Source organism: Rhinoderma darwinii, chromosome 1 (assembly GCF_050947455.1).
Source record: "Rhinoderma darwinii isolate aRhiDar2 chromosome 1, aRhiDar2.hap1, whole genome shotgun sequence".
NCBI classification, from domain to species: Eukaryota; Metazoa; Chordata; class Amphibia; order Anura; family Rhinodermatidae; genus Rhinoderma; species Rhinoderma darwinii.
The window spans coordinates 115760990-115786082 of record NC_134687.1 but is presented as its reverse complement, the minus strand read 5'-3'; the positions used below and the strand labels follow the sequence as shown (position 1 = coordinate 115786082).

The following is a 25093-nucleotide window of genomic DNA, read 5'->3' as shown; positions in this document are numbered from 1 at the left end:
CCATTCTGATCATTTCAGAGTCATGCTGAACAACTTCTTGGGTCGACTGCCAGATAAGCCTCTTTGTCAGTACATGCCGAAACTAAACTGGTTGTAAGTATGAAAAGAAAAGGAAAAAATCATACATGTTTGGTTTCATTATTCTCAGCCAATGAAGCTTACAATGACTACTAGTAATATAAAAGTCACATTTATGTTAGAAACCAAGGCCCAGAAGTCTAAGCGGTGTGAAAACCTTCTATCTTTCGTATCTTTAATACCATTCTGACACAATAAACAGGGTATATGACAGTGTTCTATAGCACTGATTTCATATTTATAGCCAGGGGTTTCAGGGTTACAGCAGCCTGACCCACAGTGATCATCTGAAAGCCAGAGCGGCTTGACTTATTAAGAGGGGTTGAGGGTGGACACATATTTCCATGCAGCAGCAGTTATTCTCTCTGGCTAATAGATGTGGGTGGTCTTCAGTCAAGACCCCCCTCTATGCCATCCATATATCCTTCTAAGGCATATGGAAGCAATCAATTGTGTACATTACAGCAAGAAAACCATGGTAGCGTCTTGCCGACTGTTTGTGCTGTTACCAATAACAACCAGCAGAATTGTGAATGTAGCGTTGGGCTATAATACATGGTGTAACTATTGATCACTACAAGAGAAGGAATACAATGTATTTGCAAAGTTACTAAACTTTTTATGTAGATGATATTTATATAGAAACTGTAAATTGGTGAGCAAAGTAAGATATAAGAGCTTTAAAGGACAACTATTGCTATTTTTTATTGGGAAAACATTTTTAATTTGAATAAAAACATTTTAATTGCCTTACAGCATTATTATGGTTAACATGTAACTAATATGTAATGACATAACTAAATGATCTTGGAGTTCAAATATTTATAGCTATATCTCACGTTTATGTTATGTAGATTAAATAAAGGGCACGCAGATAAATAGTGAACATACCTATATATTTAGCCTTAGGTCCTAACACACCTTTTTAGGGTTAATTTAAAGTGCTTAATTTAACTTTACTTAAAACACTGCAAAAGTTCTTTGTCTCATACAGTTTATTGTGGATTTTATTTTATAGAGATTTTGAAGGCAATTATATTCCCAGTTTAAGGAACACAACATTCAGTTCCTGTACTACATTAACTGTTCTGTAAGTATTTGTTTTGGCTTTCAATGGAAACCTTCATAGAAACAATGCCTACTAAATGTAAAGCACACAGTGTCAGTAAAATGTAGTAAAGTATGTTTAGGACATTGGCTACGTCGCGTGGTGACATTTGTCTGAGCTGTCGCAATGTAGCTGCTGAATGCAACATTTCATGTCAATAGAAAATAATGAAAGATGCACGTATCAAGTTGTATCACACTGCTGTCGCAACACAATTTATTAAGGTGGCAACCATTAAGTTAAAAACCAATGACTCCATAGAAAATAAATTGACATTTTGTGAAGTGGAGACACTGTAAAACAAACTTCTCAAATTGTGCTTGTTTCCAGGTCCAACCAGGCAAAGTTCAGTTTTCATTTTTCTAAATATAATGTTGCAAAGGCCAACAAGCCCCCTTATTTACAAGACAGTTTTTATACAAGAGGCCCAAAGATTGAAGAATAGATGCCATCCTCACTCCTGCCTCAGACACAATGTTAAACAGTTAGGGTGGCACTGTGGTTTTCACAAACTTGTTCCCTATTTCTGACAGGATCTGTTGCGTCTGGGAAGTTCCCAGGACCCTGTAGTGCCTGTTATTTTGTTTCACAATGACACATTCATTGCAGAACCTCGCTGTAGTAGACCTCAGTTGGGGTTGGACTTGCTGACTAGAGAATCTTCCAATGGGCCTAAGTTCTGACCCAATAACTTGGGCCCAAGAGGTCCAGCAGCATGGAACCCTATCTAAAGCGGACATTGGAGTTGGGATTTTGTACTTTTTTGGGGTCTTTTTAAAAATACTACAAAGCTTACTATTTTAATGGATGACCTTTTTTTTTTTTATTACAAACAGATAAAGGAAGGCATGCAATAACTGAAAGATGGCTCGTCTGACTCATTTCCTCTGGTGGGCCTGTAATGTAGTGTAAATGTGTGATGAACACTTGAACCACAGAGACTGTTAGTTGAACTTTCCTTCTTTTAGTGAAGCTAAAAAAACTCCACTTTTTATCAAACAGCAGATTAACCCCCTTAAGGACACAGCCTGTTTTGGCCTTAAGGACACAGCCAATTTTTTCATATCTGACATGTGTCACTTTGTGGTAATAATTCTGGAATGCTTTTATGTATCCAAGCGATTCTGAGAATGTTTTCTCGTGACACAATGTACTTTATGTTAGTGGTAAAATTTGGTCGATATATTCAGTGTTTATTTGTGAAAAACCACAATAGAAAATTTGCAAAAAATTAGCATTTTTCTAAATTTAAATGTATTTGTTTGTAAGACAGATAGCAATACCACACAAAATAGTTACTAGTTAACATTTCCCGTATGTCTACTTTATGTTTGCATCGTTTTTTAAAAGTATTTTTATTTTTCTAGGACGTTACAAGGCTTAGAACTTTAGCTTATTGGTAATAAAAATAATTCTTTAACACAGAAAGATTTACCAGAGAAACGCAACTCCATATTTATTGCCCAGATTCTGCCGTTTTTAGAAATATCCCACGTGTCCCTAGTGTGGTAATGGACCGATGCACAGGGCTCAGAAGCAAAGGAGCACCTAGTGGATTTTGGGGCCGCCTTTTTTTAGAATATATTTTAGGCACCATGTCAGGTTTGAAGAGGTCTTGTGGTGCCAAAACAGTGGAAACCCCCTAAAAGTGACCCCATTTTGGAAACTACACCCCTCAAGACATTTATCTAGGGGTATAGTTAGCATTTTGACCCCACAGTTTCTTTACTAAACTTATTGTAATTGGTCTGTAAAAATAAAAAATTTTAATTTTTACAAGGAATAAATTAGATAAAGCACCCCAACATTTGTAAAGCATCTTCTCCCGATTACGGCAATGCCCCATATGTGGTAATAAACTGCTGTTTGGACCCACGGCAGGGCTTACAAGGGAAGGAGCACCATTTCAATTTTGGAGAGCAGATTTTGCTGGAATAGTCTTCAGTGCCATGTCGTGTTTGCAACGCCCTGGAGGGACGAAAACAGCGGAAACCCCCCAAATGTGACCCATTTTTGAAACTACACCCCTCAAGGAATATTTCTAGGGGTATAGTTAGCATTTTGACCGCACACGGTTTTTGCAGAATTTATGGGAATTATGCCGTGAAATTGAAAATCTAAAATTTTTCTAATGAAATTTAGTTTTAGCTCAGATTTTTTCATTTTTACAATAGATAAAGGAGTAAAAGGACCCCAATATTTGCAAAGCAAACTCGTCTGAGCACAGCAATACCCCATATGTGGTAATAAACTGCTGTTTAGACACACAGCAGGGCTTAGAAAGGATGGAGCGCCATTTGACTTTTGGAGCTCAAGTTTTACTGGAATGGTTTGCGGCGCCATGTTACATTTGCAAAGCCACTGAAGGGCCAAAATAGTGCAAACCCCGCAAAAGTGACACCATTTGGGAAACTACAACCTCTTGTGGAATTTATCTAGCAGTATAGTGAGAATTTTAACCCCACTGTTTTTTTGCAAAATTTATTGGAATTAAGCAGTGAAAATTAATTAAAATCTACATTCCTTCCACTAAAATGTTGATTTTTTTTTTTTTTTTCATTTTCACAAGGAATAAAGGGCAATCATCTAGGGGTGTAGTGAGCATTTTGATCCCACAGGTGTTTCATAGATTGTATTAGAATGAGGCAGTGAAAATGAAAATCATTTTTTTCCCCAAAAATATGGAGTTTTGCACCCAATTTTTTCTTCCACAAGGGGTAATAGGAGAAAAACCAACACATAATTTGTTACCCAATTTCTCAGGAGTATGGCAATACCCCATATGTGGCCCTAAACTGCTGTTTGGGCAAATGGCAGAGCTCAAAATGGAAGGAGTGCCATTTGGCTTTTAGAGCGCAGATTTTTCTGGACTGGTGTACAGGCGCCATGCGCCAAGAGACCCCATTTTGTAAACTACACCCCTCAAGGCATTTATCATTTGCCTGGACATATGACAGGGCTTAGGAGTGAAAGGCGCATGTGAGGCCTATTTTGGTGATTTTCGCAACATTAGCCCACAATGGCAGGGCTTTGAGGTCAAATAGTAAAACAAACCCCCAAATTGCACCCCTCAAGGCATTTTTTTAAGGACTGCAGTGAGCATTTTGACCACACAGATTTTTTTTTTATTATTAGAAATTAATGCTCAGTCGATGGTGCAAAGTGAAAATTTCCACAGGTATATGCCATTTTAGTGCAGAATATGTTGTTCCCAGTTCGTGCCACTGAAGACAAATACCTCAAACTGTTAAGTGGGTTCTCCCGGGTATGGCGATACCATCTATGTGGACGTAAACTGCTATTTGGGCACGCTGCAGGGCTCAGAAGGGAGGGAGCGCCATTTGGCTTTTGGAGCGCAAATTTTGCTTAGTGGTAGTTTTGTTTGTGGTTTTGCTGTTGTTTCAGTTTATGATGTGGGGGCATAGGTAAGCTGTGCGTGGTACATCAGGGCATAATAAGAGTATATAATAATTGGGTAAATAAATAGTATTTCATAGATATGTGGCCGGTGTCGCACTGATAAATGGTGCCCAATCTTATCCGCTTTTGGGACAAACTGCACATTTTGCATCGCCATAATCTGAGAGCCAGGACTTCTTTATTTTTTGTCCACCGGAGCTGTGTGACGGTTTATTTATTGCGGGACAATCTTTACTTTTCATTGGTACCATTTTGGGTTACATGCGATCTTTTGATCACTTTTTATTTCATTTTTTGGCAAGCAAGGTGACCAAAAGCCAGCAATTCTGCTAAAGTTCTTTATTCTTTTTTTTACGGCGTTCGCCATGCACTATAAATTACAATTTTACTTTATTCTGCGGGTTAATACGATTACGGAGATACCATATGTATAAAATTTTTCTTATGTTTTGCAGCGTCTGCACAATAAAATCACTTTTGTTTCAAATTATTTATTTTTTTGTGTCACCATATTCTGAGAGCCATAACTTTTTTATTTTTCCGTCCAAAAAGCTGTGGGAGGGCTTGTTTTTTGTGGGACGGGCTGCAGTTTTTTAATGGTATAATTTTGGGGTACATGCAACTTTTAGATCCCTTTTTTTATTCTGTTTTGGGAGGGGTAGTGACTAACAAACAGCGATTCTGGAATACTTTTTTATTTTATTTTTTTACAGTGTTCACCATGCGGGTAAAATAGCACGATATTTTTATAGTTCGGGTCTTTACAGACGTGGTGATACCAAATATGTGTACTTTTCTTAAAGTTTTCAATTTTTTCCTATAATAAAAAACTTATTATGGGAAAAAAGGCTGTTATAGTGTTTTTTAACATGAAACTTTTATTTTCTTTAACATTTTTACAACATTTTTATTAACTTGTTTCAACTTTTTTTTTTGTCCCACTAGGGGACAGGCATGAAGCCCTGATCGCTATTCTAATACACTGCACTACCTACATAGTGCAGTGTATTAGAGCTGCCAGCTATTCCCTGACAGCAAGCCTATTAGGCTTCCCCTTCCGGCGGGGCCTAATAGGCTTCCGTACTAGGAAGCGATTGTTAGTCTACGGCTGCCATACCAACCATTGGAACCCCCGCGGCTGCCGATGGTTGCCATTAGCAACCATACGGTGCGATCTAATCACCTAGATGCAGCGATAGCTGCATCTAAGCGGTTAATCAGCCAGATCGTAGCCTAGCTCCGGTCCTGGCCGTTAGAGAACGATGTCAGCTGTGACAAACAGATGACACCCGCGTCCGTGGCAATCATCATGGTTGTCAACAGGCTAGAAAACACTTAGATGCAGCGATCACTTTGATCGGTCCTGGCCATTACAGTGGGGTGTTGGTCAGCCGATAACCTTCTCACGTAGCTGTGATTGGTCAGTCTGCTGTGACTGACCAATCACAGCAATCGACAGCCGGGGACCGCTGTGATTGGTCCCCTGCAGTCTTACTGTCCCGATCAACTCTCATAAACAGTTGACAGCACAGTTCTGTGACCCTGTGCTTTGACAGGGTGACAGTTTTTAGCCAGGAGGCACCGGTACGTCAAGGGGTTAAACCGTTAACAGTAAGGCCGGGTTCCCACGTAGCGTAAACACTGCAGAATTTCCGCACTGGAATTCTGTGCGAAAATTCCGCCGCATTTACAGTAGCAGCAAAGTGTATGAGATTCAGAAAATCTCATGCCCACGCTGCGGAAAAAACGCGCAGTGTAAACGTTAATAAATTTACATGCGGTGCGGAATTTAAATCCGCAGCATGTCAATTTATGCTGCGTTTTTGTTGATTTTTCGTTGCAGGTTTTCCCCATTGAATTTGATGGGGATGCAAAACCTGCAACAGAAAGCCAAGTGTTGCAACTTTTGCGGCGTATTCCAGGTGATTACGCAGCAAAAATCGCAGCTACGGAGAAAAAAAAACAAAAACACACTTACCCAGAACGCCCTCCTCCTTCCTGCAGTCCGGCCTCCTGTGATGACGTTGCATCCCATGTGACCGCCGCTGCAGCCAACCACAGGCTGCAGCAGTCACATGGGTTGAAGCGTCATCCAGGGAGGCAGGAGCAGACTGCAATGGAGGGACGCGTCGCAATAACAACGACCTACGTAAGTATGAGCGGTTTTTAAGGCTGCTTTGTGCAATGTGGTGAGTATTTAGAACTTATACTAGAGACGCTTAGCCAGCGCCACCCACAAGTATGGGTAGTGGTATATTCATATATCCATGCTCCCTTGTGCTCTCACACCTCTTGTTCCCCTCACAGCCGCATGCCTTGACAAATATCCCACCCACTTGCCTTGTTCTGACAAACTGCTCCCTCAGGAACTAGCTCCTCTCATACGGTGCCCTTTACTACATGTCCAAAGTAACCCGGTACGACACTGACTTCCGCCATTTATATATACATATCATAAACTTTCAGTTATCCCACTTTCTTTTATGAACTGCCATTTCTAAAAATGTGCTGGCGCGTAAATGACAAGACCTGCTGTATAGGTACAGCAGTTAATACTCTATTTTCCATACACGGTGCATAATCAACACTTACTCGTTTGAAATCTTATAATTTAACATAATAAAAATTTCGATTTTTTTTATTTTGGAGTGGATTTGCCTTCTGAGGAGAAGTATAAAATAATCCTGCAATATGTAAGAGATCTACATAATCAGTATTTTGCATACACTTTATATTTAGTGAATAAGTATATTCATTACATTACATGACAGCCAATCTTCTTATTGCATATCCTATTTTACAGATTATGTTACAACTTTTTTTTGCTCTCTCAAGCAATATTTTATTTTTGGACAGAGAAAAACTAAATAAAAAATATTTTGTTTAATTGAAACTAAACCTATCATTTTAATTTTATTTAACCCCTAAGCGACATTTGCTGTACATGTACGGCGTACTATCCAAATATGGCGCGGGCTCAGCTCCTCATATGCGGCATGTACGGGCTGGTAAAAACAGCTGACATCCACCTGCAACGACCTGGATCAGAGATAATCATTTAAAAAGGTACATAATGAATAGAAAGACTATAATGTTACATGGTATAACAGGAAAACAGACCATCCATATGATGCAGCAATAAGGAAATGCACTGTGATCCTTACAATGAGGATATATGGAATGGGTGGTAAATTATCCTATAGGTGGCTGACCCCCTCATGTAAAAACCCATCAGGTTGTGGACACAGTAATCCTGGGAAGAGTTAGGGTATGTTCACACCCAAACGTAAAATACGTCTGAAATTACGGAGCTGTTTTCAGGCGAAAAAAGCTCCTGAATTTCAGACGTAATTGCGCGTTTTTCGCGGCGTCCATTACGGACGTAATTGAAGCGGTTTTTCAATGGAGTCAATGAAAAACGGCTCCAATTACGTCCCAAGCCCATCTGCACAGAACACCGTAAGACCCATTGAATTCAATGGGCAGATGTTTGCCGACGCTTAAACGCCTGAATTACGTCCGTAAATAGGGCGTGTGAACATACCCTTGAATTACGTCCGTAAATAGGGCGTGTGAACATACCCTTGAATTACGTCCGTAAATAGGGCGTGTGAACATACCCTTAGGGAAAACCTGAATATCAAGGGAATAAAGGAAACCTTACTCATATCAATGGTCATGGAAGCCTGAATACCATGCATAAAACCCCTATTCTATACATGGTATTCGGGCTTCCATGACCATTGATATGGGTAAGGTTTCCTTTATTCCCTTGATATTCAGGTTTTCCCTAACTCTTCCCAGGATTACTGTGTCCACAACCTGATGGGTTTTTACATGAGGGGTCAGCCACCTATAGGATAATTTACCACCCATTCCATATATCCTCATTGTAAGGATCACAGTGCATTTCCTTATTGCTGCAAACATATGGATGGACTATTTTCCTGTTATACCATGTAACATTATAGAGCCTTTCTATTCATTATGTACCTTTTTAAATGTGTGTCTTATTTATGTGATAAATTAAAATTTGTTATATCTTTATATATACGGCTTCGTACTCCGCTTTTTCTCTGCACAAATATAAATGATGTAGTTGCCTTTATACTAAGAGAGGGAGGGTGTTTCTTTGGGACATTGCCTAGCCCGTCACTACAATGCATTAGGAGTTTATACAATTATGGATCAGAGATAATGCTGATCCAGGTCGTTTACCCCTCAAATGCCACGGTCAATAGCGACCGCACCATCTGCCAATCAGTTGCCATTGCAGCCGGATGTCTATTGAAAGCCTCCATATCTGTAATCGGTGCTCTATTATTAGGCCTTGCCAGACAGCACAGATAAAGACAATATACTGCAGTACATAAGCATAGCGCCACACACCTGTAGATAGCACCACCCCCTGTATATAGCGCCACACACAACTCCCAGTAGATAGCGCCACACACACCCCAACCTGTAGATAGCGCTACACAGCACCCTGTAGAAAGCGCTGTTGTGGCTCTCTCTAGAAGCAGCATCCCCAGCCAGAGCGTTGCCGATGCTCTGGCCGGGGCTTTCGATCCTGTAGGAGCCCCTGACGTCACTTTCCACATATGAATAGTGACGGGCTCCTCCAGTAGCGCAATCCCCAAAAGAGCAATGTTCTGGCCGGGGATTCCGCTCAAGGAGGAGCCCCTGACTTCACTGTCCATATATGCTCCTAGAGGGAGCCCCAATGGCACTGTCTACAGGAGGTACATTAAGTGGTACCATTAAAAAATACAAACGCCTTTCTAAAAAAGGCTTAGATCATTTCCTAGAACAAAAAAAAAATATTGGACATTTTTCCCTTCCCTTTTCCCATCCCTTGGTTGAACTATGTAACTATGTAACTCGTCCCGCAAATCACAAGCCCTTATACTGCTATGTCAAAGGAAAAATAAAAAAGTTATGACTCTTGGAATGTAACGATGAAAAAACAAAAATGAAAAAACGAAAATTGTCTGTGTCTCCAAGAGGTTAATCAAAATAGGGGCAACACTCTGTGCAGATTCAATTCATAATATATCATTTTATGGCTCAAAGCTCAGTTTTTCTGATAGAGAGCTCTAAATTCCCTGCTTCCGTTCAGACAGACAGAGTTAAAAAGGTTTTCTCATCTAAGATATTTATGACAAACTCATTTGATATGCAATAAATGGCTGACTGAGGCAGCTGGGACTCAAGCAGTTTAGAGAACGGTCCTTTATCTATCTGTGTGCAGTAAGCTCCCTCTAGTGCTGGCTGCAGGTAGATATAATTTATGGGAGAGATGTGAATACTATTGTAAAGTTAGACAGGATAAAACAAGACTAAATAGGCGGTAATCAGCGGCAAATTTATCAGAATACTGAATGCAGTACAACTTGCTAGACATGTTAAAACTTGCTAGACTTTGGCACATTTTACGACTCTTCTTAGCCATGCTCCTTGTCACTTTATAAAAATGTCAAGGAAGGTGCCAAATGTGTAATATATTAATGGTTTGACTCCGCCAGAGCAGCTTGAGTCTGCAATTGTGGCTCAAAATGGGGAGTCCCACGATAACCCCTTTAAGGCAACCATTTTTGGAAAGATCACATTGCTCGACATAAATGTCCAGAATATAGAACATGGTTAATACTGTAACTTATCGTGCTGAAATGTTTATTTCATTTTATCGTATAGTTTGTATAGTGAGAGAAATGCCATTAATTCATCATGACGACATATTCAGAATTAAAAATTAAAAAGTTATGGTTCTCACAACTTGGCGACAGAAAAAAATACATTCTTTTAACAAAAGTAATTTTATTGTGCAAAAAGTTGTAAAACATTAAAAATGCTATATATTAGGTATCGCCGGAATCGTACTGACCCGCAGAATAAAGTTAACATGTAATTTATAACGCCTGGTGAACGCTGTATAAAAAAAAAAAAAAAAAAACTATGGCAGAATTGCTGTTTTTTTGGTTACCTGACCTCCCAAAAAATAGGATAACAAGTGATCAAAAAGTCGCATATTACCCCAAAATGATACCAATAATAACTACAGCTCGTCCCGCAAAAAAACAGCCCTCATAGCACTACGTCTATGAAAAAATAAAATTAGTTAAGGCTCCAATAATTCAGGAAATAAAAAATATGCAGTTATGCAGCCCGAGGGGAACATTTCTTCTGTTTCAAGAGGCGATTTATCAAGGCCCTAAAATTAGGGAACCAGGAAGGGTAGGACCCAAACATATCTGCTGGAAGCGACGGTGCCCGTATTATACCAGGACAACACTTTCCTAGCACAACTCCCCAAACTGCAAAGGTGCAGAGTGTGGACCAAAAGGGGAATATATCAGTGCGACACCGGCCTGTGCAGAAAGGATTCCTTCACAGCGTAACACACATCTATGGATTATTTTATTGTTTTTTTACCCCATTATTATACCACCTGACTATGCCCCTGATGTACTCTGCCCAGCTTACATGTACCCCCACATTATAAACGGAAACACCAGCAATACTCAAACAAAACTACTACCAAGCAAAATCTGCGCTCCAAAAGCCAAATGGCGCTCCCTCCCCTCTGAACCCTACAGCGTGCCCAAACAGCAGTTTACTTCTACATATATAGCATCGCCATACCCGGGAGAACCCTTTTAACAATTTTTAGGGTGTGTGTCTCCAGTGGCACAAGCTGGGCACGACATATTTGCCACTGAAATGGCATATCTAGGGAAAAATATTAATTTTTAATTTGCACCATCCGCAGTTCATTCATTTATGGAAAAGACCTGTGGGGTGAAAATGCTCACTACACACCTTAATAAATGCCTTGAGGGGTGTAGTTTCCAAAATAAGGTCACTTCTCAGTTTTTTTTTTTTTATTATTTCACATCAGAGCCCTGCAATTGTGAACCAATGCTGTGTAAGTCGCCAAATTAGGCCTCAATTTTACATGGTACGCTTTCACTCCTGAGCCCTGTCAAATGTCCAGGCAAAAGATTAGGGTCACATGTAGGGTGATTCTAAAACTGGGAAACACAGCATAATAATTAGAGAGCTGCCTTGTTATGGTGGCACAAGCTGGGCACCACATATTGGCATATCTATGGAAAAACACATTTTTTTTCACTCTGCAACATCGAGTGCACACTAATTTCTACAAAACACCTGCGGGGTTAAAATGCTCACTACACCCCTAGGTGAATGCATTGAGGGGGTGTAGTTTCCAAAATGTGGTCACTTTCTTGGGGGTTTCCACTGTTTTGGTCCCACAGGGGCTTTGCAAATGCGACATAGCAATCAGAAACCAATCCAGCAAAATCTGCACTTCAAAAGCCAAATGGCGCTCCTTCCCTTCTGAGCCCTACTGTGTGCTCAAAGAGCAGTTTATGACCACATATGGGGTATTGCCGCACTCAGGAGAAATTGCTTTACAAATGCTGGGTTCTTTTTTTCCTTTATTTGTTGAAGATAAGGGATTGTTTTTATTTTCACTGCCCAATTCTAATAAATTCTATGAAACACCTGTGGGGTCAAAATGCTCACTACACCCCTAAATGAATTCCTCACGGGGTGTAGTTTCCTAAATGGAGTCACTTTTTGGGCGTTTTCACTGTTTTGTCCCCTCAGGTGATTTGCAAATGTGACATGGCCTCAGCAAACCATTCCTGCTAAATGTGATCTCCAAAAGCCAAATGGTGCTCTTTCCCTTCTGAGCCCTGCCGTGTGTCCAAACAGCCATTTATGACCACATGTGGGGTATTGTTTTACTCGGGAGAAATTGCTTTACAAATTTTGCAGTGCTTTTTCTCCTTTAGTCTTTGTGGAAATGAGAAAAAAATAGCTAAGCCTACATTTTCTTTGAAAAAATGTAGACTTTAATTTTCAGGGCCTAATTGCAATAATTTGTGCAAAAAACCTCTGGGGTCAAAATGCTCACTATACCCCTAGATAATTTCCTCAATGGGTGTAGTTTCCAAAATGGGGTCACTTGTGGGGGGTTTCCACTGTTTTGTCCCCTCAGGGGCTTTGTAAATGTGACATGGCCTCTGCAAACCATTCCTGCTAAATGTCATCTCCAAAAGCCAATTAGCGCTCTTTCCCATCTAAGCTCTGCCGTGTGCCCTAACAGCCATTTATGACCACACGTGGGGTATTGTTTTACTCGGGAGAAATTGCTTTACAAATGTTGTGGTGCTTTTTCTCCTTTAGTCCTTGTGGAAATGAGAAGAAAAAAAAATTAGCTAAACCTACATTTTCTTATTTTCATGGCCTACTTACAATAATTTCTGTCAAAAACCTGTGCGGTCAAAATGCTCACTACAGCCCTAGATAATTTCCTTGAGGTGTGTAGTTTCCCAAATGGGGTCACTTTTGGGGGATTTCCAATGTTTTGGCACCGCAAGAGCCCTTCAAACCTGACATGGTGCCTAAAATATATTCTAATAAAAATAAGGCCCCAAAATCCACTAGGTGCTCTTTTGATCCTGAGGCCGGTGCTGCAGTCCAGTAATACGCTAGGGCCACATGTGGGATATTTCCTAAAACTGCAGAACCTGGGCAATAATTATTGCATTTATCTGGTAAAACTTTGTGTTATAAAAAAAATTCATTAAAAATTAATTTCTGCAACAAAAATATGAGATTTGTAAATTTCCCCTCTACTTTGTTTTAATTCCTGTGAAATGTCTAAAGGGTTAAGAAATTTTCTAAATGCTGTTTTGAATACTTTGAGGGGTGAAGTTTTTAAAATTGGGTGACTTTTTGGGGGTTTCTAATATATAAGGCCCCCAAAGCTACTTCACAACTGAACTGGCCCCTGTAAAAATAGCCTTTTGAAATTTTCTTGAAAATGTGAGAAATTGCTGCTAATGTTCAAAGCCTTGTAACGTCCTAGAAAAATAAAAGGATGTTCAAAAAACAATGCCAATCTAAAGTAGACATATGGGGATGTTAACTAGGAACAATTTTGTGTGGTATAACTGCCTGTCTTACAAGCAGATACATTTAAATTGAGAAAAATGCAAGTTTTTGAAATTTTTTGCTAAATTTTGGTGTTTTCCACAATTAAATACTGAATGTATCGAGCAAATTTTGACAGTAACATAAAGTCCAATGTGTCACGAGAAAACAATCTCAGAATCGCTTGGATAGGTAAAAGCATTCCGAAGTTATTACCACATAAAGTGAAACATGTCAGATTTGAAAAATGAAGCTCTGTCAGGAAGGTCAAAAGTGGCCAAAGCGGGAAGGGGTTAATTCTGCATAAACTAGCAGATCAGCCGCTAAACAAGAGTTTGCTCGATAATTGGCCCGATGAACAAGCGTTTGCTCGATAATTGGCCCGTGTAAAAGGCCCTTAAAATAATCAGTTAAATAAAAGAATTAAGACCCTTAAATAGTCCAATTACACAAAAATACATGATTAGGGTCTACCATGAACCATCACAAGTCCAGAGAAGGCTTGTGCTTTGTGTGTATATATGTATTTACTTACATTGTGAACGTCTGTTTGAATTAGTGTCTTTGTTTTGCAGAGTTTTGCGGAAGAATAGAATCCTCACAATAAGTGACAACACTTTTTCATCACTCTCTAGACTGGATGAGCTGTAAGTAAGGACTGCTTCACTAATGCCTCCTTTGTACAAAGAAGAGTACTCAGTGATCACTGCTCTCGATGAAATCACCGGTATCTAACATTAAAAATATTAGCACATGCACTAGCAAAATTCCTGCTATGATCTGGGTTATAAAATATTCTGGACTATCAGACAATCATAGAAAAACATAGTATATAAAACTTAAGCATACAAAAACTCCAGGTGGAGAGCACAAATTAAAACGGTGACCTAAAATGTGCGGCTGTCACTTTTTTAATGTTTCTTAATTGGCTGACCAGGTCAGTCTTCTGCTTCTTGGACGTGAACATTATTTTGGAAATCAATGCCAGAAAAAGTGCCAAACTATCAGAATTTATGGATTATTGAATGCCAGATTTAAAGCGTACCTGTCATTTCCTTAACCCGTTAGTGACCGCCAATACGCCTTTTAACGGCGGCCACTAACGGGCTTTATTCTGATGCATATGACTTTTTACGGCACTGCATCAGGATAAAGTAAACAGAGCAGGGAGCGTCAAATCTCCCTGCTCTCAGCTGCCAGAGGCAGCTGAGGGCTGGGAGCGTCCCTGCTCTGCCGGGTGAGATCGATATTAGTATCGATCTCACCCGTTTAACCCGTTTAACAATAGCGTGCACCGCATCTGAGTGGTTTTGGAGAGGGGAGGGAGCTCCCTCTCTCTCCCACCGACACCCGGCGATACGATCGCCGAGTGTCTGTGTCTCTAATGGCAGCCGGGGGCCTAATAAAGGCCCCCAGCTCTGCCTGGAGCGAACGCCTGCTAGATCATGCCTCTGGCATGACCTAGCAGATGCCTGTCCGTTTTAAACGGACAGGCAGTAATACACTGCAATACAAAAGTATTGCAGTGTATTATAATACCGATCGGAGAATCGCATATTAAAGTCCCCTAGTAAAAAAGTAAAAAAAAGTTTAATAAAGTTAATTAAAAAAAAAATGTGAAAAAAAATGCAAAACCCAGCTTTTTCCCTTACAAAATGCTTTACTATTAAAAAAACAAAATAAAGTAAAATAGTTACACAAATTTGGTATCGCCGCATCCGTAACAACCCTGACTATAAATCTATTACATTATTTAACCCGCACGGTGAACGCCGTAAATTTTTTTATAAAAAACTATGGAGAAATTGCTGTTTTCTGTGAATCCTGACTTTAAAAAAAATGTGATAAAAAGTGATCAAAAAGTCGCATCTACTCCAAAATGGTACCAATAAAAGCTACAAGTCTTCCCGCAAAAAAAAAGCCCTCATACAACCGCATCGGCGGAAAAATAAAAACGTTACGGCTCTTCAAATATGGAGACACAAAAACAAATAATTTTGAAAAAAAAAGCGTTTTTACTGTGTAGAAGTAGTAAAACATACAAAAACTATACAAATTTGGTATCGTTGCAATCGTAACAACCCGATGAATAAAGTTATTGTGTTATTTATATCACACGTTAAACGGCGTAGATTTAAAACGTGAAAAAGAGTGGCGAAATTTCAGGTTTTTTTCTATTCCCCCCCAAAATGGTGCTATTAAAAAATACAACTTGTCCTGCAAAAAACAAGACCTTATACAGCTATGTCGACGCAAAAATAAAAAGGTTATAGCTCTTGGAATGAGACGATGGAAAAACGTAAAAAATGGCTTGGTCATTAAGGTTTAAAATATGACTGTAACTTGTTTTGTATCTCATAACTGTCCTACAAAGCCAGAAAATGCGCTGATTTTGTTGCTCTCCTTTTTGGCATCCACTCTGTTTTAGGGGGCGTGTACTTTCCCTTAGCCTTCTACCAGCATGGTCATTGCTGAAACTTCCTTTCCCTACTTCCCAGGATGCATAGCGCCTCCCATGGGGAGCGCGCTCATGCATTGTCCAATGAGGTGCCGCTCCAGCTGTAAAACTCCTCCCCTCTGTTATTGCTGCATGTCTTATGAGAGAGAGGAGAGCTGGAATACTCCCCTATACTCATTGGATTGTCAGCTGGATATACCAAAATCGGCAGGTTCGGACAAATTTTCTCTCATGTGTATGGCCAGCTTCATTCTTCTAATGTCATATGCTTGCCAATTCAAAGGAGAGTATGTTGCCACAATACAGTACTAATGCTGAAGGGATCTGTTCTAAAAGTGAATAGCAGAATAAAATTATTCAAATACTTGTATTTTAAAGATTTTCAAAATTATAGAAAAAACTGTATATAATGAATACATGTGCATAAAAGTTTAATAATCATGATACTTTTTACTTCGACAGGGACTTGGCTAATAATAGAATTAAAGCATTTTCTCCATCTTTACTCAAGGACATGAAAGAATTATCACAATTGTAAGCCTCTAAGGATTTTGTTACATAATTCTTAATGTAAAATAATCATAGTAAACACCAGCTGTAACTAAAGATACAAAAAAATCAACATAAATATACAGTATACAGTACATTAGGAGACTTACCTCCCTCTCTCGGGTTTAGGCCTACAAAATGTATGTAACACAAGGTACAGCAGTACCCTGCGGTCGCTAAGATATATGAAAATATTTCATATTTGTATCATTTTATATTGCATTACTGCTATATTTACTATTATTATAAATGTGAGGTCCTTAGTGAACTTTTTAAACAAAATGTGTGGACCCGTATGCCCCGACACAGTGACCTCATTGATATGATGTGCCTATACTAAACTTTCACAAGCCCAATATAATTCTGCAAAAAAAAAACTTGTTTGCATTTGACTTGAAAAACGGTAGTATATTATACTATTTTGGCCCTCAGAGCGTAGTAGAAATGGAATGGCCCTGATCTAAGTGTGAACAGAGCCTAACATTGCAGAATTCATAATACAGCAGCCTATTATTTTTTTAACAATTTCATATGAGTGTACATTTATATCAAATTAAATCTCACAGCTGTATTCTCCTCTCTTATTTACAGGAACATTTCCTATAACCCATTGCAGAAGATTCAAGCGGACCAGTTTGATTACGTACCTACACTGAAATCCTTGTAAGTATTGCATTAAAATTGTGCATTTATAATCTGAATCAGCTGTTGAAAGGAACTGATTCTTCTTGTGGAGATCCAGCTGGTTGGTTGACAGCACTGCTTTGGAGCTGCTGCTCATCAATATGGAGTAGGGTTCTGGTTTGGTGAATAAGATGCCTTTGACCCAGCTCTTGGAAGGTACTGATTCTCCTTGCGGAGATCCAGGAGAAAAAACTCTGAATCAGTACGGTCTACAGATGGGTGTCTCTATCGAAGGCTACTATAAAGGGTTGGACATTGACTTACAGAATTTCCACTATAGGTGGCACTATAGAGTTTTCTTCCTTCTGGCGGAGAGAATGTTGTTTTCCCAAATATATTATCCGGATCTGCTCTTGCAAATCTGCTTACTGCTCTGTAGATTGAGCAATAGATTACTTGATCTGTAGATTATTATCTGAATTATCTAATCATATATATGTACATCATACATACACTACCGTTCAAAAGTTTAGGGTCACTTAGAAATTTCCTTATCTTTGAAAGAAAAGCACAGTTTTTTTTTCAATGAAGATAACATTAAATTAATCAGAAATACACTCTATACATTGTTAATGTGCTAAATGACTATTCTAGCGGCAAACGTCTGGTTTTTAATGCAATAACTACATAGGTGTATAGAGGCCCATTTCCAGCAACCATTACTCCAGTGTTCTAATGGTACATTGTGTTTGCTAACTGTGTTAGAAGGCTAATGGATGATTAGAAAAATCTTGAAAACCCTTGTGCAATTATGTTAGCACCGCTGTAAACAGTTTTGCGTTTAGAGGAGCCATAAAACGGACCTTCCTTTGAGCTACTTGAGAATCTGGAGCATTACATTTGTTGGTTCGATTAAACTCTCAAAATGGCTAGAAAAAGAGAGCTTTCATGTGAAACTCGACAGTCTATTTTTGTTCTTAGAAATGAAGGCTATTCCATGCAAGAAATTGCCAAGAAACTGAAGATTTCCTACAACGGTGTGTACTACTCCCTTCAGAGGACATCACAAACAGGCTCTAACCAGAGTAGAAAGAGAAGCTGAAGGCCCCGCTGCACAACTGAGCAACAAGACCAGTACATTACAGTCTCTAGTTTGAGAAATAGACGCCTCACAGGTCCTCAACTAGCAGCTTCATTAAATAGTACCCGCAAAACGCCAGTGTCAACGTCTACAGTGAAGAGGTGACTCCAGGATGCTGGCCTTCAGGGCAGAGTGGCAAAGAAAAAGCCATATCTGAGACTGGAAAATATTAATATGGGCAAAAGCACACAGACATTGGACAGAGGAAGATTGGAAAAAAGTGTTATGGACAGACTAATCGAAGTTTGAGGTGTTTGGATCACACAGAAGAACATTTGTGAGATGCAGAACAACTGAAAAGATGCTGGAAGAGTGCCTGACGCCATCTGTCAAGCATGGTGGAGGTAATGTGATGGTCTGGGGTTGCTTTGGTGCTGGTAAAGTGGGAGATTTGTACAAGGTAAAAGGGATTTTGAATAAGGAAGGCTATCACTCCATTTTGCAACGCCATGCCATACCCTGTGGACAGCGCTTGATTGGAGCCAATTTCATCCTACAACAGGACAATGACCCAAAGCACACCTCCAAATTATGCAAGAACTATTTAGGGAAGAAGCAGGCAGCTGGTATTCTATCTGTAATGGAGTGGCCAGCGCAGTCATCAGATCTCAACCCCATAGAGCTGTTGTGGGAGCAGCTTGACCGTATGGTACGCAAGAAGTGCCCATCAAGCCAATCCAACTTGTGGGAGGGGCTTCTGGAAGCATGGGGTGAAATTTCTCCCGATTACCTCAGCAAATTAATAGCTAGAATGCCAAAGGTCTGCAATGCTGTAATTGCTGCAAATGGAGCATTCTTTGACGAAAGCAAAGTTTGAAGGAGAAAATTATTATTTCAAATAATCATTATTTCTAACCTTGTCAATGTCTTGACTATATTTTCTAGTCATTTTGCAACTCATTTGATAAATATAAGTGTGAGTTTTCATGGAAAACACAAAATTGACTGGGTGACCCCAAACTTTTGAACGGTAGTGTATGTTCAGGGACGTATCTTTAGACTTCTGTGCCCCAGTGCAACTTATATAGTTCAGTAAATTTGAGCTACTGTTACTACTTTATTGTGCAATTATCACATACTCTTCTCTTGTGTGGTAGAATGTGATTTGCCCCGTCACCCACCGCTACTCCACTGTATATGAAAATAGACAACATGCACTAATAGCTATACTGTTGTTTTGTGCTTCAGAAGTCTTGAAGGGATTGAAATTCCAAATATTCAAAGAAGAATGTTTACGCCACTCAAAAATCTCACCCACATGTAAGTAATGTTCTTTTTTTCTTCATGAAACACAGAAAAAACTATAGTAAAGCTGATCAAACATATGAGAAGTTGCAATTTTATTACTTTTTTATGTACCATGAACTTTTCTTTTATAACAGAACCTGTTTCCTCTGCAATGCAAGCCAGAGTGTTTTTGATATCTTTTTCCCAAAAATTCCATACAAAGGAAATTTTCCACATTTGTATTTCACCTATATTCTCTGATTTATTTTGCTGTAACACCTGTTGAATGTGAAGTACTTGCTAGATGAAATATTGGACCATATATATATATATATATATATATATATATATACATATACATACACACACAGTGAAGGAAATAAGTATTTGATCCCCTGCTGATTTTGTAAGTTTGCCCACTGTCAAAGACATGAACAGTCTAGAATTTTTAGGCTAGGTTAATTTTACCAGTGAGAGATAGATTATATTAAAAAAAACACAGAAAATCACATTGTCAAAATTATATATATTTATTTGCATTGTGCACAGAGAAATAAGTATTTGATCCCTTTGGCAAACAAGACTTAATACTTGGTGGCAAAACCCTTGTAGGCAAGCACAGTAGTCAGACGTTTTTTGTAGTTGATGATGAGGTTTGATGATGAGGTTTGAGGTTTGAATTTTGGCCCACTCCTCTTTGCAGATCATCTGTAAATCATTAAGATTTTGAGGCTGTCGCTTGGCAACTCGGATCTTCAGCTCCCTCCATACGTTTTCGATGGGATTAAGGTCTGGAGACTGGCTAGGCCACTCCATGACCTTAATGTGCTTCTTTTTGAGCCACTCCTTTGTTGCCTTGGCTGTATCTTTTGGGTCATTGTCGTGCTGGAAGACCCAGCCACGAGCCATTTTTAATGTCCTGGTGGAGGGAAGGAGGTTGTCACTCAGGATTTGACGGTACATGGCTCCATCCATTCTCCCATTGATGCGGTGAAGTAGTCCTGTGCCCTTAGCAGAGAAACACCCCCAAAACATAATGTTTCCACCTCCATGCTTGACAGTGGGGACGGTGCTCTTTGGGTCATAGGCAGCATTTCTCTTCCTCCAAACACGGCGAGTTGAGTTCTTGCCAAAGAGCTCAATTTTAGTCTCATCTGACCGCAGGTTCCCAATCACTCTCAGAATCATCCAGATGTTCATTTGCAAACTTCAGACGGGCCTGTACATGTGCCTTCTTGAGCAGGGGGACCTTGCGGGCACTGCAGGATTTTAATCCATTACGGCGTAATGTGTTACCAATGGTTTTCTTGGTGACTGTGGTCCCAGCTGACTTGAGATCATTAACAAGTTCCCCCCGTGTAGTTCTCGGCTGAGCTCTCACCTTCCTCAGGATCAAGGATACCCCACGAGGTGAGATTTTGCATGGAGCACCAGATCGATGTCGATTGACAGTCATTTTGTATGTCTTCCATTTTCTTACTATTGCACCAACAGTTGTCTCCTTCTCACCCAGCGTCTTACTTATGGTTTTGTAGCCCATTCCAGCCTTGTGCAGGTCTATGATCTTGTCCCTGACATCCTTAGAAATCTCGTTGGTCTTGCCCATGTTGTAGAGGTTAGAGTCAGACTGATTAATTGAGTCTGTGGACAGGAGACTTTTATACAGGTGACCATGTAAGACAGCTGTCTTTAATGCAGGCACCAAGTTGATTTGGAGCGTGTAACTGGTCTGGAGGAGGCTGAACTCTTAATGGTTGGTAGGGGATCAAATACTTATTTCTCTGTGCACAATGCAAATAAATATATATAATTTTGACTATGTGATTTTCTTTCTTTTTTTATATATAATCTATCTCTCACTGGTAAAATTAACCTTGCCTAAAAATTCTAGACTGTTCATGACTTTGACAGTGGGCAAACATACAAAATCAACAAGGGATCAAATACTTATTTCCTTCACTGTATATATATCAAATTTTTCCTTGTTGCCCATACCAACTTCCTTTTGTTTTCTAAACTGTTCCGGAAAAATGAAATGTGGTTGGTTTTCTCTTAGATTCTTGATACATGCAGCCCAATGAGTTTTTCCTAATATCCACAATGAAGCATTCACCTGTTGCATTTATAACTTTTGTTATTATCGCCAGATATTTTAAGAAATTCCAATACTGTGGCTTTGCCCCTCATGTGCGGAATTGCAAGCCAAACACAGATGGCATTTCTTCTCTCGAAAATTTGCTTGCCAGTATTGTACAGCGAGTGTTTGTTTGGGTCGTTTCTGTGGCTACATGCTTTGGGAACATATTTGTCATATGCACTCGGCCATACATCAGATCGGAGAACAAGCTACATGCTATGAGCATTATTTCTCTTTGTTGTAAGTAACAATGTTAATTTCACAGTAATTGTAAATAATTTCTAACACAGCATAAAAAAAGTTTAACGTAAAAATTTACTTCCTTTACATGTGTTTCCATTTTCACCAATATGTCCCAGAGTTTACAGAGAAAGGAAACTCTAAATAAATCAAAATAGCAGGAGTCTTGGGAGAGAAATAGACTTATAAATCAGACATCCGACTGTGCTGAAAATTATTGTTCAACTTTATTCCCCAACAAATTAATAGTGTATAAATAACTAAACTCCTTTTAAAGACAAATGCCTCTTCTCCACTTATCAAAGGCTCTTTCCGATTTATATTTGGCTATTACACTGTCTGTAACTGTTCAGAAATTCCATATTCTGTAAAACAATGTTAACCATGAGGCATTAAAGGCAAGGTAGTTTTCAGTCTCACTGAGGAACCTTATTACACAGAGCAGTGTGTGAGATAGAGGGAGAAGGAGCCTGCCTAAACACAGTTCTCCTGCTGAACAGATCATGTTCTAGTGAGGCCTAGTTCAAATCACGTTAAATGGCCTATGTTTGACGTATAATTTAGGAAAAGCTCCCGATGTATACGTTAAGCGTAGGCTGTGACAGTGGCATCCGTAACATAGATAAGAATGATATACGTTAACAGATACGCCATGAACTGGGTTTAAGAGAGTTCATGGCATATCCGTTGAACGGGTATCTTTACGGTTTATGGGTGACAGATGCCACTATTAGGCATCCGTCACAAGCACCCATCACCCATAGACAATAATGGTGTTCGTTTAACGAAGATGTTATTAACTCTCTTGACCCCAGTGCATGACACATTCGCTTACGTTATATACCATTATAGTCTTTGGTGACGGATGCCAATGTTTGGGAATTGAACATATATGTCATGAAAAAAGTTATTGAAAAGCCCATAACGTATACTTTTTTTTTATTAAAACAATTTTTATTGAATTTTTCAACATTAATAAACAGAAACAGATGCATGACATTGCATTGGACATTACATGTGAGTTATTTACTGTATTCAACTGATCGTCAATACATTATTGTACAGAACTGGCAGACGAATTTGACATAGAACATGCATAGCTAACATTGTTATCAACCTTTAACCCCTTGAAACTCCCCCCTTCCCCCCCCCCCCCGACATCCTATATATGTACGTTTCTAATATTGAATGTAGAATGATCATATAACCGAACCGGGTCTGAAAAGGAAGGTGGGTCCCAATCACTCCCTGGCGCCTACTGAATCACCTTTTCAGCACTCCTAATGTTCCTGCCACATCTCTCGTCAGGTACCATGAGGTATAATAGAACGGTGTCATTAGATCTTTTATTTCGTTGGTCTGGAAGTGTTTACATATAAAAACTTTCCATTTTTTGAAAAATTTTGCTGAACCAGATTCCGATGTTCGTTCAATATCCAGCCGATACATATATATATATATTTTTCAACTGAGAAATAACCTCTAGGCCTGACGGTAGCTGTGGTTTAAGCCAGAGGGCAAGCAAGGACCTCTTGGCCACCAGAAGAAAGGCATGAAGTGCGTCTGGAATATGCTTAGTATCAGGAAAGGCATGAAATAAAAGAAGTAATGGCTCCACCGCGACCGCCTCCCCCCACGTCTCTCTAATAATCCCAGAAATCTCGTTCCAATATGTAAATAATTTGGGGCACGTCCACAAACCATGAAACAAATTTGTTTTGGGTGCATGGCATTGTGGACACGCTACTTGTCTATCCGGACAGTTGGGGTGTGGGGGAATATCAAAACCATATATGGCCCTGTGGATGAACTTGAAGTGAGTCTCCCTCCATTTTTCACAGACAACTGCTTTACGCACCTTTGCCCACCCCCCTAAAATCTGCTGGGTAAGATCTTGCTGCAAAAGCTCTCTACTCCACATTTTGAACATTGTGGCAGTGGTAGCTTTAGCGAGTGATTCTCTCAGTGTACTATACAAAAAAGATAAGGAGGATTTAATTGGGGGGGTCGCTATCAAGTCATCCAAGAAATTCTTAGGGCATTCTGGGGCTATATTATGCAGTTTTGAATAACGTATACTTTAAACATATGCCTGTGACGTATGCCATAAATATGCCAACCTTACGTGTGCTGACCTTCAGTACATAGAAGCTGCAGAATCCCTTTCTCAGCCGAATCCGATAGAGCGCTGGTCTGTTAGGTCGTTGTACAGAACTTTAGCACATGTAAGCCATCAGAGTATTTCAGAAGGGTACTGGCAATTTATGAGTTGCCCACAAACACCATATAAAGTTAAAAAAATAATAATCTGACATGCTCAGGATCACCAAGGTGTCCGATTATCAGGAACTCAAAACTTTTGGTTCAAATACATAGACGTAGATAAAGAGACAGAAGGAAACCTGCTCACTTTCCACCATGTTAAGAGCTTATTCATAAAGAGCAGCCTACATTCCTCCTATAGACCTGCCTGGCTACACAGGGGAATTATAATTTACCTTGCTACTCCTTTTGCTCAATGATCAAATTGCACAATATAAACACTAAAGATGAGTCAATGCTTTTCATTTTATTCCACGATTTTCTAGCAGAACTTACAAATGTAATGTTCACAGTCTAAATGCCCCATTAAATAACTATTCTATTCAACTAATGTTTGTATTCTAGGTGCCGATTGTCTGATGGGAATATACTTATTTGTTATTGGATACTATGATTTAAAATACAGAGGGGAATATAACAAGAATGCTCAGGCCTGGATGGACAGTACACAATGTCGGCTAGTTGGATCATTAGCCATACTCTCCACGGAAGTTTCAGTCTTACTTCTTACTTATCTGACTTTGGAAAAATACATTTGCATAGTATACCCTTTTAGGTGTCTGAAACCAGGAAAATGCAGGACTATAAGCACCTTAATACTTATTTGGATTATTGGTTTTATTATAGCCTTCCTACCCCTTAGCAATGAACATATTTTCCACAACTATTATGGAACAAATGGGGTCTGCTTCCCACTACACTCGGAGCAACCGGAAAGCACAGCAGCTCAGATATACTCCGTTATTATCTTTCTTGGTAAGACAGTCAAAATATATTGTTGAATCTTCTACATAAAACTAATTTTGTCAAAGTTCTGATGATGGT

General features: G+C 39.4%; 1 protein-coding gene across 1 annotated transcript in view; it reads left to right on the top strand.

Annotated features, from left to right (window-relative positions):
- The window catches only part of RXFP1 (relaxin family peptide receptor 1), a 341714-nt gene that overhangs the window by 294894 nt on the left and 21727 nt on the right, over positions 1–25093 (top strand). Inside the window, exons 9-16 of the mRNA XM_075849676.1 lie at positions 19–93; positions 1097–1168; positions 14146–14217; positions 16491–16562; positions 17169–17240; positions 19531–19602; positions 21717–21946; positions 24614–25024. Coding sequence (XP_075705791.1) covers positions 19–93; positions 1097–1168; positions 14146–14217; positions 16491–16562; positions 17169–17240; positions 19531–19602; positions 21717–21946; positions 24614–25024 — 1076 coding nt within the window. The remainder of the gene's footprint in view (positions 1–18; positions 94–1096; positions 1169–14145; positions 14218–16490; positions 16563–17168; positions 17241–19530; positions 19603–21716; positions 21947–24613; positions 25025–25093) is intronic.